At 53.0% G+C, this 13479-nt stretch overlaps 1 protein-coding gene across 1 annotated transcript; it reads left to right on the top strand.

The window, feature by feature from the left end:
- Positions 1-5778: 5778 nt before the first annotated feature.
- Positions 5779-7758, top strand: LOC101764868 (cytochrome P450 710A1). The gene has a single exon (XM_012848777.2). It carries the CDS (start codon positions 5941-5943, stop codon positions 7468-7470), a length of 1530 nt encoding a protein of 509 aa, XP_012704231.1. The 5' UTR covers positions 5779-5940; the 3' UTR covers positions 7471-7758.
- The last annotated feature ends 5721 nt before the right edge of the window (positions 7759-13479 follow it).

The raw sequence follows: 13479 nt of genomic DNA on the forward strand, positions 1-13479 counted from the left end.
TGCTAATGAATGAATGAATGAATGGCTTGAGGAGTCGCAGAGGTGATGATCGAGAATATTATATTGGAGATGGGAATATGGGAAACCACCGATCTTGGGTCTGAATTTATAGGGCAAGTGCTCTGCTTGTGCTTCATGCTCCTCGAGCAACTCGCGGGAATGAATGCAGGCAGCAATATTAGCATTCAGGTCTCTAGGCCTCGATAATAGCAAGGGTTTTGGAAGTCCAAAAGACGAGTTCCGCAGTCTTTAATCACTCACTGGTAATTTCAGTTGATGAGGATAGCAAGGGTTTTGGAATTCCAAAAGGCGGTTTCGTAGTTGCAGCTGTATGGTGCCTGTGGTTCTAAGGCTGCTAATGGTTCGAGAACCGTCCAAAACCAAACCAAACCATATATAAAACAAAATTAATTTTAAACCACACCAACCAGCTCATTACTCTTATATATCTAAACCAAACCAACTAAGTGATGTAAAAGATCATAAACCAAACTAAACTCATATCTTAAACCGGTTCAAACCGGTTCAAACCACTTAAAACATTTTTTCATATATATCATATGGTTAGCTTTCGACGTGAATCCACACGTAGATCTGCACGAAGTAGCTGACTGTCATTCTAAGACATCTCTAACAAATTTCAATCAAATTCGCTAAAATTTTAAGGTGTGAATGTGAACATGAGGTTTTAGTTTTAGGGTCCGACTTTTGACGTGGGGCCTATGTGTAGATCTAGCCACGACAATCTGCACGAAGTAGTTAATTGTGATTCTGAGATATCTCGAACAAATTTCAGTTAATTTCGCTAAAATTTTTAGGTATGAACGCGAGATTTAAATTTTAGGTGTGAATGTGAGACTTTTGACTAGGTCACACGTATAGCCATACTAATTTTACTATTATTGAATATTTTAAATTAGTCAAAACAATTCCAACCAGCTCAAACCATTACAATTGCTAAACCAAACCAAATCTAACCATTATATATGTCACCCCAATTGTCCACTAAACCAACTAACCCCAATTAAGAAAATCAAACCACAAAAATCGGTTCGAGATCAAACCATTCCCAGCCTACCTGTGGCTGTGGACTGTGTGTAGGCTTGTAAGTTGTAGCTGTACAATTTGTAGGGACGTTTGGTAGCCCGGACGAGCGTTGGGCCAAGCTCGGCTGCTGCAACTTGATTTGTTTGCTAGTCTGTATGGGGTCAGAGGCCAGGCCTAGGAGATGCAAAAGAGGCTCCCAGCCTGCATCGCGTGGAACGTATAAATCAATTGTTCCACGCAGTGCAGGTTGAAAGCTATAGTTACGGTGACCCCTAGTAAGTGTTTTTCCCTCACCTCCATACCGCTAGCGCTTGCTGTCCTCCTCCACACCGTCGGCACCCGCGACCCCCTGCCCCACCGCCGGCAACCAGGAAGGTCGCGGCAGCGCTTGGAGGTCGCAAGGGCGCGGAGGACGCCGTCCCCGCCATCGGTCGCTGCCGCCCGCAACGCTCCCCACAGCCAGCGACCGGGAGGGCCGCGGCAGCGTGGGGCGCGCAGAGGACCCCGTTCCCGCCGCCGTCCGTCTGCGTCTGCAATTCCTTCCCCACCACCAGCCATCAGCGTCCGCAGCTCCTTCTCCACCGTTGGCACCCACGGCCCCTCCTCCCACCGGCACCCACTGTCCTCATCCATGCCACCAGCCTAGCAACCCTTGCCCCACCGCCGGCTGTTGCTCTCTCTCGCTCACTTGTTCTCTCTCTAAATCTGAATCGGGGTGGGGATTTGGGGTGGGTTAAAGGATGATTTGGGATTAGGAAAGTGGCGGCCCCTCCTCCCGTCGGCGGCCGCGGTCCTCTTCCACGGCGCCGACGCCGGCGCCCGTGGCGGGATCAACGGAGGGACGAGGCGAAGGGAGATAGAAGAATGGAGAAGGAGCAAGAAGGTGGTAACTCCACCTTGGCCCACATGCAAGGTAGTCACATCAAATCATCCAACCTAATAAATACCCTCTCAGTCCAGCCAGCATCATAGGGTGCAGATTTGCCGATCAACGTCTTTGCCCCCTTAAATCTAGCCTATCTGACTCGAGTCGAGCTCACAGGCCCAGCTGAGGCTGAACAGGCTGCCAAATGCGCCCTAGTGCCCCTGCCGGTCAGGCCCAAAGGAGTACAGGACTAGCGCCAAACTCTAGCCCAGCAGAGAGGCGACGCGCGGCGCGGACGAGCCCACGCCGATTGGCATTTTCGCATGAGCGCCGCCGGTCGCCTTGGTTGAGAATATCTGCGACGATTGGCTTTTCTCCACCCGGCGCCGCTACGACTCGCGTCGAATCCTTGTCTGACGAGATGGCCACTCGCCGGACTGCGACTCTATTTCCTCCGCGCCGCCGACGAACTGCGCGAGAGCCCGGTCGAGACGGTGACGCATATACATGCCCTTACCGTTGGTCTGTGAAGTTCAAAATTTATCAGTACTACTCTATGCGTAATTTTGCCCTCTCAGCAACTTCAAGTTCAGACTTTTTTTTTGGACTAGGATCTTCATTTAATGATCTGCATATTACAATCAAGTTCTAGACATCGCAATACCGGATCGGGTGCTACATGCACATTCATGTGCAGCTTTACAAGTACTGGAGGCTAGTTTGGCACATTCGTGTGCAGCTTTATTACAAGAACGATGAGCAAGCAAGTGGAGCAAAATCGTCGAAACTTCAGATTGTTGGTTACTCATATTGGACCAAAGAACAAGAAGAACCTGAAAGGCTAAGGCTTTGAGGAAAGACTGGGATTTAGTTCCAGAAAATAAATTTGTCAAATCTAAACCTGAATGGTTTATCCTATTAATTGATCAGCTGAGCAGAGAGAGTAGAGCACAGTTGTTGTTTTGCCTATGGAGAGCATGGCATCTGAAAATAATGTTGTGCATGGTGATGGTAAAGCTTCGGTTTATGGGTCAGCTAGGTTTGTTGTAAGCTATTGGCAGTCACTATTACAGATCCGGCATGGTAAGGAAAATGATAGAAAAGGCAAAGTACCAATCTATGATAGTTGGAAGCTGGAAAAGGAACAGAGGAATAAGGCTCTGCATGAACAAAAGAGGGAGTGGTCTGTACCACCACAGGGATGGTCGAAACTGAATGTGGATGCATCGTTTGATCCAATCTCAGGGGAAGCAAACCTAGGAATAATAATTAGAGATCATATGGGAAAGGTGCTCCTGTCATCATGGAAGCACGGTTTGCGTTGCGGGTCGTCTGTAGAGGATGCCGAAGCTGCGGCCTGCCTCGAAGGGGTTCAGTTGATTAATGAATGGATCAGGAAACCAACTGTGCTCGAATCAGATTGCCAAAATCTAGTGCTTTCCCTGAATTACGAGTCCGAAAATAGAGCAAGCTTCTCCAATATTGTGAAAGAAATTAAGTCTAGTCTATCTGTAATCTCCGAGGTGAAAGTGTGTAAAATTGGGAGAGAGTGCAATACAGGATGTTGTGTGCTTTAGTTGAGTTTGACTTGTGTGTTGGCGTGGTACGGCGCGGGTTGATGCCCCAATCCAACCGGCCGGTATTGTTTCTTTATCGTTTGTCCAATCTGAATTTATTCTTCTTTTTAATAATATAAAAGGCAGGAGACCTGCCTGCTTCGTTTTGAAAATGAGTTAGCTCAGTTAGCAAAACGTTGTTTGCATTCGGCAGTTTGGAGAGATCATGCTCCAACCTGTGTTCATGAGCTACTATGTCATGATTGTAATCTTGTATCAAATTAACGAGATGCACTCTTCTTTCTCAAAAAAACGAGATGCACTCTTCTTTCTCAAAAAAAAAAAAGATCAACAAGAACCTTGCAGTCTATCTCTAGCATCAACCGTTCCACACCTAGATGGATAGCAACGCCGTCGCGGCTTCAACAAGATCTGCCGTCGCGGCTTCTAGGCCAGCAGATCGGAGTAGGCTGAAATACAACGCCGGGTTCGCCTCGATCAGCTGAGAGGCGCCGCCGCCACCAGCTGGAGCCTTCATCATGGCCCTGTCGCGACGGCCACGACGGCGATGGCGGCCTTGACCCCTGTCGGGATCACCACACCCAGGAGCTTCTCCACAATCGGGATGAACGGGACTAAAGCCTTGATATCCTCGACGATCGACGCCGCCGTGGCCACATTACTGGCCGCCGCGGACGCGAGCTCCGGCAGCGCGGCCAAGGTCTCCCGCACGCTGGCAGCAGGGGCGGCGGCCGAGCAGGCAGCGTCGAGGGCGGCCACGACGGTGGAGGCGAACGACGAGGCAGCGCCCCCACGGAGAGCGCCGCCGCCACTCGGTCGAACTTGCTCTTCGCGGCCGCGGCAGCGTCGCTGCCGAGCAGCTGCTTCACGAGCTCCACCACCTTGATGCTGGCCGCGGTGGCGGCACACTCCAAGGCCCCGTAGGCCGAGACGACGGCCGAGCAAGAAGCAGCTGCGGCGAGGCCGGCGAACAGCCCGGACACGTAGCTCACCGCCGTCTCGGCCGCTTTCTTGATGGACGCGAGCGCCGTGGATGCCGCTTTAAGGGCGCCGGCCTTCTTGGCAGCGTCGTCAAGGACACCACCGCCGGAATAGCTTTTCTTTGCATCAACGGCGGCGGAATCCCAGTCACCAAGGAGAGTGGAAAACAAGTCGCCAAGCTTGTTCGTGAAGCCCCCCATTGCTAACCTAAGCAGCCGATCTGTATTTTTAGTTTTTTACCGATCGACAACGTTGGCCCTTTGAGCTCGATATATACTCCCATTTGATGATTTTGAGTATAAAAAAACAGAGACCATTTGAGAGTGCACGGTATTGTGCGTCTCTGTGTACACGCATGGGAAATCGCACTCGTTAGTTTGGCCTTTTCGTTTTCCAAGGCCACCTCTTGCGTTGCATGGGAATGACGATCGGAGCCTCGGAGGCCCGCTAGATCTGAGCTTCAAAATTGGAACGGCGCTTCCAAAGTCCCAACCAGCAACCACTTCAGCGGCAGCTCAACGGACATAAATTTTTCATATGTACGTGAGATCACATGAGCTATCCGAGAGCCATCTATTTTTAAATCAATGGTGAGATGAATCATAGGTGAAAAATACATAATTTAGGTGGTGAATCAATAGTTAGATAGAGAGCCATCTATTATTGCACGTAATGGATCTATATATGTTTAGAACTTTTACTTAATATATATCTTGTTCTATCAATTAGTTATTACATTTCTATCTTTTTTTGCATCGATCACACGTAAAACATATAGTATGTGACATGACCCATGGCTGCTGCTACTGATTTGCACATGCACCTCACGCAACAATCGTATTCGCCGGGGCCCAGCACACAGCGTGGGCGGGTTTGATGGATAACAAAAACAATAATTATTTTACACTCCTTGAAGACCGAATAGTTTATCATAGATCCACTCTCTTGCAATATTCATTCAACTTGGGTGGACAAAGTCCTAATAGGTGAACTGAGCGCAACTTAAAGTTCCCGATAGGAACCGCTCATCAGGATTTGAGTACTCAACTCAACTCAGCACTAGTGCTTGTATTTTCCTGACTTTATTCCAGAATTTAACCGGTATTAGTGGTTTATCAATCTCGAGAATTTACCGACTCAGTCTTTCGGAAATGCCTATAAAGATAGGATTGTGTGTTTGTAGGGACGAGTGTGCATGCATGTTTATGAGCGTATACGTGTGATTCGAAAAAAATCCTAATAGCAATGTCCATATTCTAAGCTATATTTTATTCTAAAAAACAAGGTCTACATGCATCCACCCTCCCAGTCCATGGCCATGCTTCTCAACGGCACACGCCAAACTCAAACCAACGTCTGCATGCGACCCATGCGTAGCGTCTCTCTCTCTATATAGGGCTGGCCGCACGAGCTTGAGCTCCACGCGAGCATCAGCCAACAGAAAAGCAGCAGCTGCAGCTGCAGCCAGCAATGGCGGAGTCCTCCTCGCTCTGCGGTTTCTTGGATCTCCGCGCGGCAGCGCCGTTCTTAGTCGCGGCCGTGGTGTTCTACCTCCTGACGGAGCAGCTGTCCTACCGCCGTAAGAAGGGTCCCCTGCCCGGCCCGGCGCTCGTGGTGCCCTTCCTCGGGAGCGTCGCCCGGCTGATCCGCGACCCGACGGCGTACTGGGACGGGCTGGCGGCGCGCGCCAAGGAGTCTCATCTCGGCCTGTCGGCGGAATACTTCCTCGGGACGTTCGTGGTGTTCATCCGCGACGCGGAGCTGAGCCACCGCGTGCTCACCAACGTCCGCCCCGACGCGTTCCATTTCATCGGCCACCCGTTCGGCAAGAAGCTCTTCGGCGACTACAACCTCATCTACCTGTTCGGCGACGAGCACAAGGAGCTCCGCCGCCGGATCGCGCCCAACTTCACGCCGCGTGCGCTCTCCACGTACGCCGCCATCCAGCAGCGCGTCATCGTCGCCCACCTCCGGCGGTGGCTCCACCGGAGCGAGCACGACGTGCCCTTCCGCCTCCGGGTGCCCTGTCGCGACATGAACCTGGAGACGTCGCAGACGGTGTTCGTGGGCCCGTACCTCACCGCGGAGGCCCGGGAGGCGTTCGCGAGGGACTACCACACGTTCAACGTCGGGGTCATGGCGCTGCCCGTGGACCTGCCGGGGTTCGCGTTCCGGCGCGCGAAGCAGGCGGTGGCGCGGCTGGTGCGCACGCTGACGGGGTGCGCGGGGGAGAGCAAGGCGCGCATGCGCGCGGGCGGCGAGCCGTCGTGCCTCATGGACTACTGGATGCAGGACACGGTGCGGGAGGAGGACGAGGCGGCGGCGGCGGGGAACCCCCCACCGCCGCACGCCAGCGACGAGCAGGTCGGGGGCCACGTGTTCGACTTCCTGTTCGCGGCGCAGGACGCGTCGACGTCGTCCCTCTGCTGGGCGGTGTCCGCGCTGGCCGCGCACCCGGGCGTGCTAGCCCGCGTCCGCGCCGAGGTCGCCACGCTCTGGTCGCCGGACTCCGGCGAGCCCATCACGGCCGCGCAGGCGGCGGAGATGCGCTACACCCAGGCCGTGGCACGCGAGGTGATCCGGCTCCGTCCCCCCGCGACGACGGTGCCACACATCGCCGGCGAGCCGTTCGCGCTGGCGGAGGGGTACACGGTGCCCAAGGGCGCCACCGTGTTCCCGTCGCTGTACGAGTCGTCGTTCCAGGGGTTCCGCGACCCGGCGGCGTTCGACCCGGACCGGTTCTTCTCGGAGGAGCGCCGGGAGGACGTGGAGTTCCGACGCAACTTCCTGGCGTTCGGCGCCGGGGCGCACCAGTGCGTCGGGCAGCGCTACGCGCTCAACCACCTGGTGCTCTTCATCGCGCTGTTCGCGTCGCTGGTGGAGTTCCGCCGGCACGCCACGGAGGGGTGCGACGACCTCGTGTACATCCCCACCATCGCGCCCAGGGACGACTGCGCCGTCTACCTTAAGCAGCGCTGCGCCGAGCTGCCATCATTCTAGCTCAGCTGATGATCCTCTTTGGGTTGGTGGCTGGGCACCATCGTCGAGCAGCACACTCACTGTTAGTGGAGCCATTGTAATCTTTCCTGCATGTTCTCGAGCGTGTGCGACCACCGGGGACCGTCGTCACAGAACGGCCGCCGGGACGATCGAGACAAGCTATTCCCTTGTCATTGTTCATCATGGTGAGCCTCCGTGTTTGGCATTATCGATGTTTCCGTATCTCGTTGGTTGCAGTTGTGTTTTAATTCATTATCCAAATAAAAGCACGTGCCATTTTTGTTAAGTTACCCACACGGATCTGTTTTGGGACCATACCATGTGTATGTCCGAAAGTACAGGTAGATACGAGGGCGACATTGCCATAAACAGTATGCTTGAACCGTGGACCACGCCACAGTCCCGGCCACCGCCGCGGCGTATGGGCAGGATGTCGACAGCCACGTACGGTGACGGCAGCAGCGAGCAACGCTCAAAGGTAAGTTAGGTAACCGATGAACCACGCTGCGCGGCTGAAACTAACTATGGGGCTGCTTGGTACCCTTGCTGCACCTTCCCTGGTCTTGCTCAGCAAGGATTTAGAGGTTTGGATGACAGGCAAGCTGGCTTTGGGGCTTGTGCAGCAAGAAAATTCCTTGTTATCACAAGAGAGCCAATTCAACTCTCCTAAGCTGGCAAGGCAAGGCTTGCTGTCGCCGGTAAGGCAAGGCAAAGCTTGCCTGAGAATCAAGCTGACCCTATGTTGCCTTATGCCGCGACTGGGATTATCTTCCACGGCGAGGGTCAAGGTTGGACGAGAGGAAGAGAATGGTCATGATGGCTGCTGCCATGTACGTAGTTCATGACCGATTGCAGCCTTGCACGTAGCCAAGGGTCTTATCCTAGTTGGTTGTAATTACGGGTGGTAATAAAGAGTCCAAAAATTTAGCATGGAAAATTCAAAAGAGCGGGCTAAAAAAGGACCGAACTGAATTTTTACATGTTATAGGCTAAAATTGATTAAAAGTTGAGTTGAATTGAGAAAGAGCACGCCATCCTAGTTTTAGTTGGCAATAGTGATATTGTTGAAGGCGTTGTCTGTAGTTCGAAAAAATTGCTCAGGAATGAAAACCGCCTGATCTTCACGCGATGGATCATGGCCACACAGAGCGTGTTGCTTCATTCATGGAGGCAAATGATGTTTTAGTGGTGCAAGGAACTGGAGATTATGTTGGTGCATTCTTGGAGGCGCTGCCTGCGCACCCGGACGTGCTCGTCCGCCCTACTACATAAAAGATGAATTAAATACGTTATTAATCAACTCTCAAATTGTTCATTTGGCAGCAAAAACTTGACAGGTGGGTGTGGATGCGTCACCGGGATAACACGTAGGCAAAAACATGCCATGTAGGCAGCTTACGTGTACAATTAGCGCTTACGTGTAAATAAAACGGAGCAGCACTATTGCAAAATTAGCTCTTTGTTTATTTATTACTCCTTTTATAATTGGGCTTGCTACGTAGGTTGCTTATATTGCCGAAGAAATTTTGACGGAGAATCATAAAGGGTTCTTATACTGCTTATCTCCTTCACCTAATGTAGCAGGAACAAATAGGGAGATGAAAAGGGAACGAACAGGCCTGCTTGCTGCGTGTGGCTGTGTTGCAGCGCTGGAGAGGAGCACCAGCACATGGAGGTGCTACCGCGCCGGAGCTTCTTGGGCTGCGGCGACCGGCGAGCTTGACGCACAGCTGGAGGTAGTGGTAGTCATGGTGGAAGGTGGTGCAGCTGGAGCTTCGATGCTGAAATCCCGTCGCGGGGGAGCTTGGCTGGGCGAAGGAGGGCCGGCGCGGCTATAGGGGGAAGTGGAGAAGGTTTGTGCAGCGGCGATTTGATTTTGCTTGAGGGAAGCGGCGTGAATCTTGGCCAGAGGTGGCTCTGCTCGTTTCAGTCCGAGGAAGAAGAAATGAGGACCAGGAAGGGGGATGAGGAGGAGACCGGCCAGCTTGCGAAGGAGATAGCCGCGGAAGTTGCCGTCCATGCTCAAATAAATGGTAGAATTAGCAAGGAATTTTTTAAAAAAATATTGGCTAACACGTAAGCCGCCTATGTGACATTTTTTTTTTGCCAGCGTATCAACCTGGTGACCCATTCACACCCACCTACCAAGTTATTGTTCCCAAATAAATAATTTGAAAGATGATGTACCTAAGCATACCCACTCGCTAAGTTTATGTACTAACGACGAATTTATTCGTAGGTGCATCCCATTTTTTGATTAGGGGCGAATAAAAAAGTCACCCGCTCAACGGGACTACTTAGCTTCCGACTCGCTCCTAAAAAAGCATTTGTAGGGGTAGGCAGCAGGCTATGGGATAAGCCGCTCTGAAAATGGCGGCGATGGGTGACTGCTATATATATATATATACTTATGGGCCCACCAGCAGATAGGACAGTCCCGGATATGGGTGTTGGGGGGAAATATTAACGACCTCCTAATGCTGCTTAAAGCAACAGTCATGAAGGTTCAGGCCCACCTGCGGTAATTACGATTACCGCCGACCCAGTAGAGGTAGAGAACATCCCACTCCGTCTCGCCCGACCCAGGGCCCCGGGGTCAGACCATCCCGACCCCTCGATGGCGAGACTCCGCTTCACCCGACCCCGGGCGTAGGGGGTCGGACTCATCCGGGCCCACGAGACAAGTGTCCACCTCGGGCGCAGACCGATGGACGAGGGCGCGGATCTTGTGGGCCCCCTCCAGCGGTCTCGACATAAATGCACCGCAGCTCTGGCACGCAGAAAGGAGCCCGCGCCCCTCGACGTGACCCACCACAAGTACCCGAGCGGAACACTGTAGCCACGACCGCACAGGCTATAGTGGCCGCAGATCCCCCTGATTCGCAGCAGGGCACTCATGGCTTGCGCCGCCCGGAGCAGGAGGAAGTCGCGCCCGTCCTCGCGCCCCACGCATCCGGCGACAGGGACGGGACGTCCGCCTTCCGCGGGCTGTCAGCAGATGGCGGGATCCACCGCCTCCCCCAACGGACACAGGTGCCACAACGAAACACCATCATCACGCCTGGTGGCGACAGCCGTCGAGGAGACCATCGACGGGACGCGACGGCGGCCGCCCTCCTCCGGCAGACGCGCCGGCAGGAGCCGAAGGCCGACGAGGGCGCCGGTGGCCTGGGGACTTGGTCCCTCTCCTTGTGTTGTATTCTACCTAGCTTTGTTTATCTCTTTTACTTCTCCTAACAGCCGGTCTCACCTGTAACCTTGGTGGCCTCCTTGCGCTATAAAAGGAGAACCGGGGGCCTGAGACAGGGGGACTCTGGAGACAACTCAGCACAACAGGCTTCCAAGCGAACAGAACACACTCACACCCACTTAGAGCATCAGTGCACACCCAAGAGACCTGGGATCAGCTCCCTCTCTCGTACTCCTGTAACCCCTACTACAGAACCCCGCGTGGGCAACACGAGCAGCTCCCGATACTGGACGTAGGGCGTTCCCTTGCCCGAACCAGTCTAAACCCCGTGTCTCCCACGCCACCATCCGAAGCCTTACGCGCATAAAAGAAATTTACTAGTCTAAGTCTTGACCCGCTAATCCTGACAACGACAATGGGGCTAGGCATCAAGACGTGTCTAGTGATGGAGGCAAGATTGAATCTTAGGGGGCTCAATTTCCTCCTTCTCTTCCTCCCTCCTCTCATTTCCTCCTTCTTCCTCCTCCTTTTCTTCTCCCCCTCTTCATCCATGGCTAATATTTGTAGAGGAGCTTAGGGGGGCTTCATGGGATCCACGGTGGTAGGGAAGGCTCGAGCCCCTCCCGCCCCACCGCTGGCTCCGCTACTGGATGTGTCTGACATGAAGACTACAATGTAAGATGGTGTAGTCGATCATGGAAATGAAAGAACTAGTCGAGGATAAGAAAAGTACTCCTTGTAATAAGAGCCTGTGTTGAGGATAAGGAAAGTACTCCCTGTAATAAGAGCCAGACTCCTCTAGTCGTATCCGACTAGAAGCTGTAACCTTGCCTCCAAATATATAAGACGAGGTAGGGACCACCTCCAATGCAATCCAATACAACCAACAAAATACAAAGACACGTGACGCATTACGCTATTCAGCGGCCTGAACCTGTCTAAATCGTGCGTCAGCATTCACCTTCGAGTTCCTGATCTCGGCAAAACCCCAGCAACAAATCCACTACCTCGGGATACCCCTCGGTAGGTTGCCTGTCTAAACACCGACCTTGGCTCGAACCATGGGAACCATTTCTAGGAGCGGGTGATAATTTCTAGGGGTGGGTAATGACATGACCCGCCCTTAGAAATGATCTCGTGCAAATAAATTTTTATCGACCTCGATAAAAACAAACTTTATGTCAAAATTATAGAGATTGACGTGAACTAACACTTAGTTGACAACTTTTTTATTTAAGATTATTTAGTACTCCAAAAATTCATTATAAATTCTCTAATATATGTATGAGTAGTCTACCTCAAGCAGCGGTGCGCCAAGCTCCCATCGTTCTAGCTCAGGTGATTGATCCTCTTGGGTTGCTGGCTGGCACTATCGAGCATACTGTTAATGGAGCCATGGCAATCTTTCCTGCAGTGTTCTCGAGCGTGTGCGACCACCGGGGACCGTCATACAACATAACGGGCCTCCTCCGGGACGAGACACATACGTACTATTTGCTCATTATTCATGGTGTGGTCCTCGTGTTTTGGCATTGTCGATGCTTCCACATCTCGTTGCATGGGTGGGAGTTGTACTTTCATTATCCAAATAAAGGACAATCCATGGATTGCTTGTTGCTTGCAAAGTGCAGCGCTCTTGCCATATTTTCGCTATCCCAACGTGCGGCGCATGCTCGAGAGTGTCGACCCTACCATGCATGCATGTGTCACGTCGTGGATAGTGTCGTGTCAACCGAAAGTACAGTGTACATATATATGGAAACGCCATTCCCATAAACAGTAATGTTGCTTGTACCGTGGACCACGCCGCAGTCCCGGGCTCCCGGCCACCGCCTCAGCGTATGGGCAGGATGTCGACAGCCACGGCGACCACAGCAGAGAGGAGCGGAGGGAACGCCAAGAACGGGTGCGTCACGCGCGGACGCGGTGCTCAGCGGTCGGCCAAGCGGATGGGCGCGCATGCGAGCTTGACATCGCCGCGCGCGTCACCATGGCCGCGGCAGCCAAGCTCGCGCTCCGCGCATGCCGGCCCACGTTGCCGCGCGCGTCGCCATGGCCACCGCGCTGTGGTGGGCAGCAACGGTAGGTGCCAGCCACGACGACGCTATGCTTTGGTCGTGCGGTGCCGGCCGCCGTCGTCCCCAGCTCGTCACCTTACACCATTGTCCTCCGCCGTGCTGTGCCCAACTCATGGGTCTAATGGGTCCTAACCCATATCCACTCAATGCATTAGGTGGGTTACGTAATCCATGCACACCCCTAACTCAGAATGCAGTAGGCATGTTCCTGACATAGTATATTGAGGACATTCTCGACCATGCCAGCATTATCCATTGCAAATCAAACTAACAGCCACATTAATTGACACTACTATAAAAATAATTTTTAGGCGTGCCGTATTTTTTTTTTGACACGGATGGGGAGTTCCATCGGTCCTAAAAAGATGATTCGTTTCTGAAGTAAAGAGTTAACAAACCGAACACCCGTTAAAAAAATTGTGGCACGCTTAATAATGTTAGGTGTGGCAACTTTGGCGTGGAACCAAACACACCCTTGCTTGCTTGCGTCCTGTCTCGGTTCCGTTGGACCAAGTTTTTCCACGCCGCTGAAGCGCCCATCTCGCTGCGAGGAATCAGCCCGCCCACCCCGCCGGCTCGGTGCCGTGTGCCCTTCCCTGCTGTAGGTAATAAGCCTAGGCGTGTGCTTTGGTGGCAGCGGCAGTAGGGGAGACAGCGTCGAGACAGACGGCCGTCGCGGCTACTATGACGATGATGGACGACCTCGCCGCCGCAGGAATGCTGTCGCCCAGATCGGCCTCC

This window comes from Setaria italica, chromosome IX (assembly GCF_000263155.2).
Source record: "Setaria italica strain Yugu1 chromosome IX, Setaria_italica_v2.0, whole genome shotgun sequence".
Taxonomy (NCBI): Eukaryota; Viridiplantae; Streptophyta; class Magnoliopsida; order Poales; family Poaceae; genus Setaria; species Setaria italica.

Coding starts and splice junctions, on each gene's coding strand:
- LOC101764868 (XM_012848777.2), top strand. CDS start 5,941: ATGGCGGAGTCCTCCTCGCTCTGCGGTTTCTTGGATCTCCGCGCGGCA.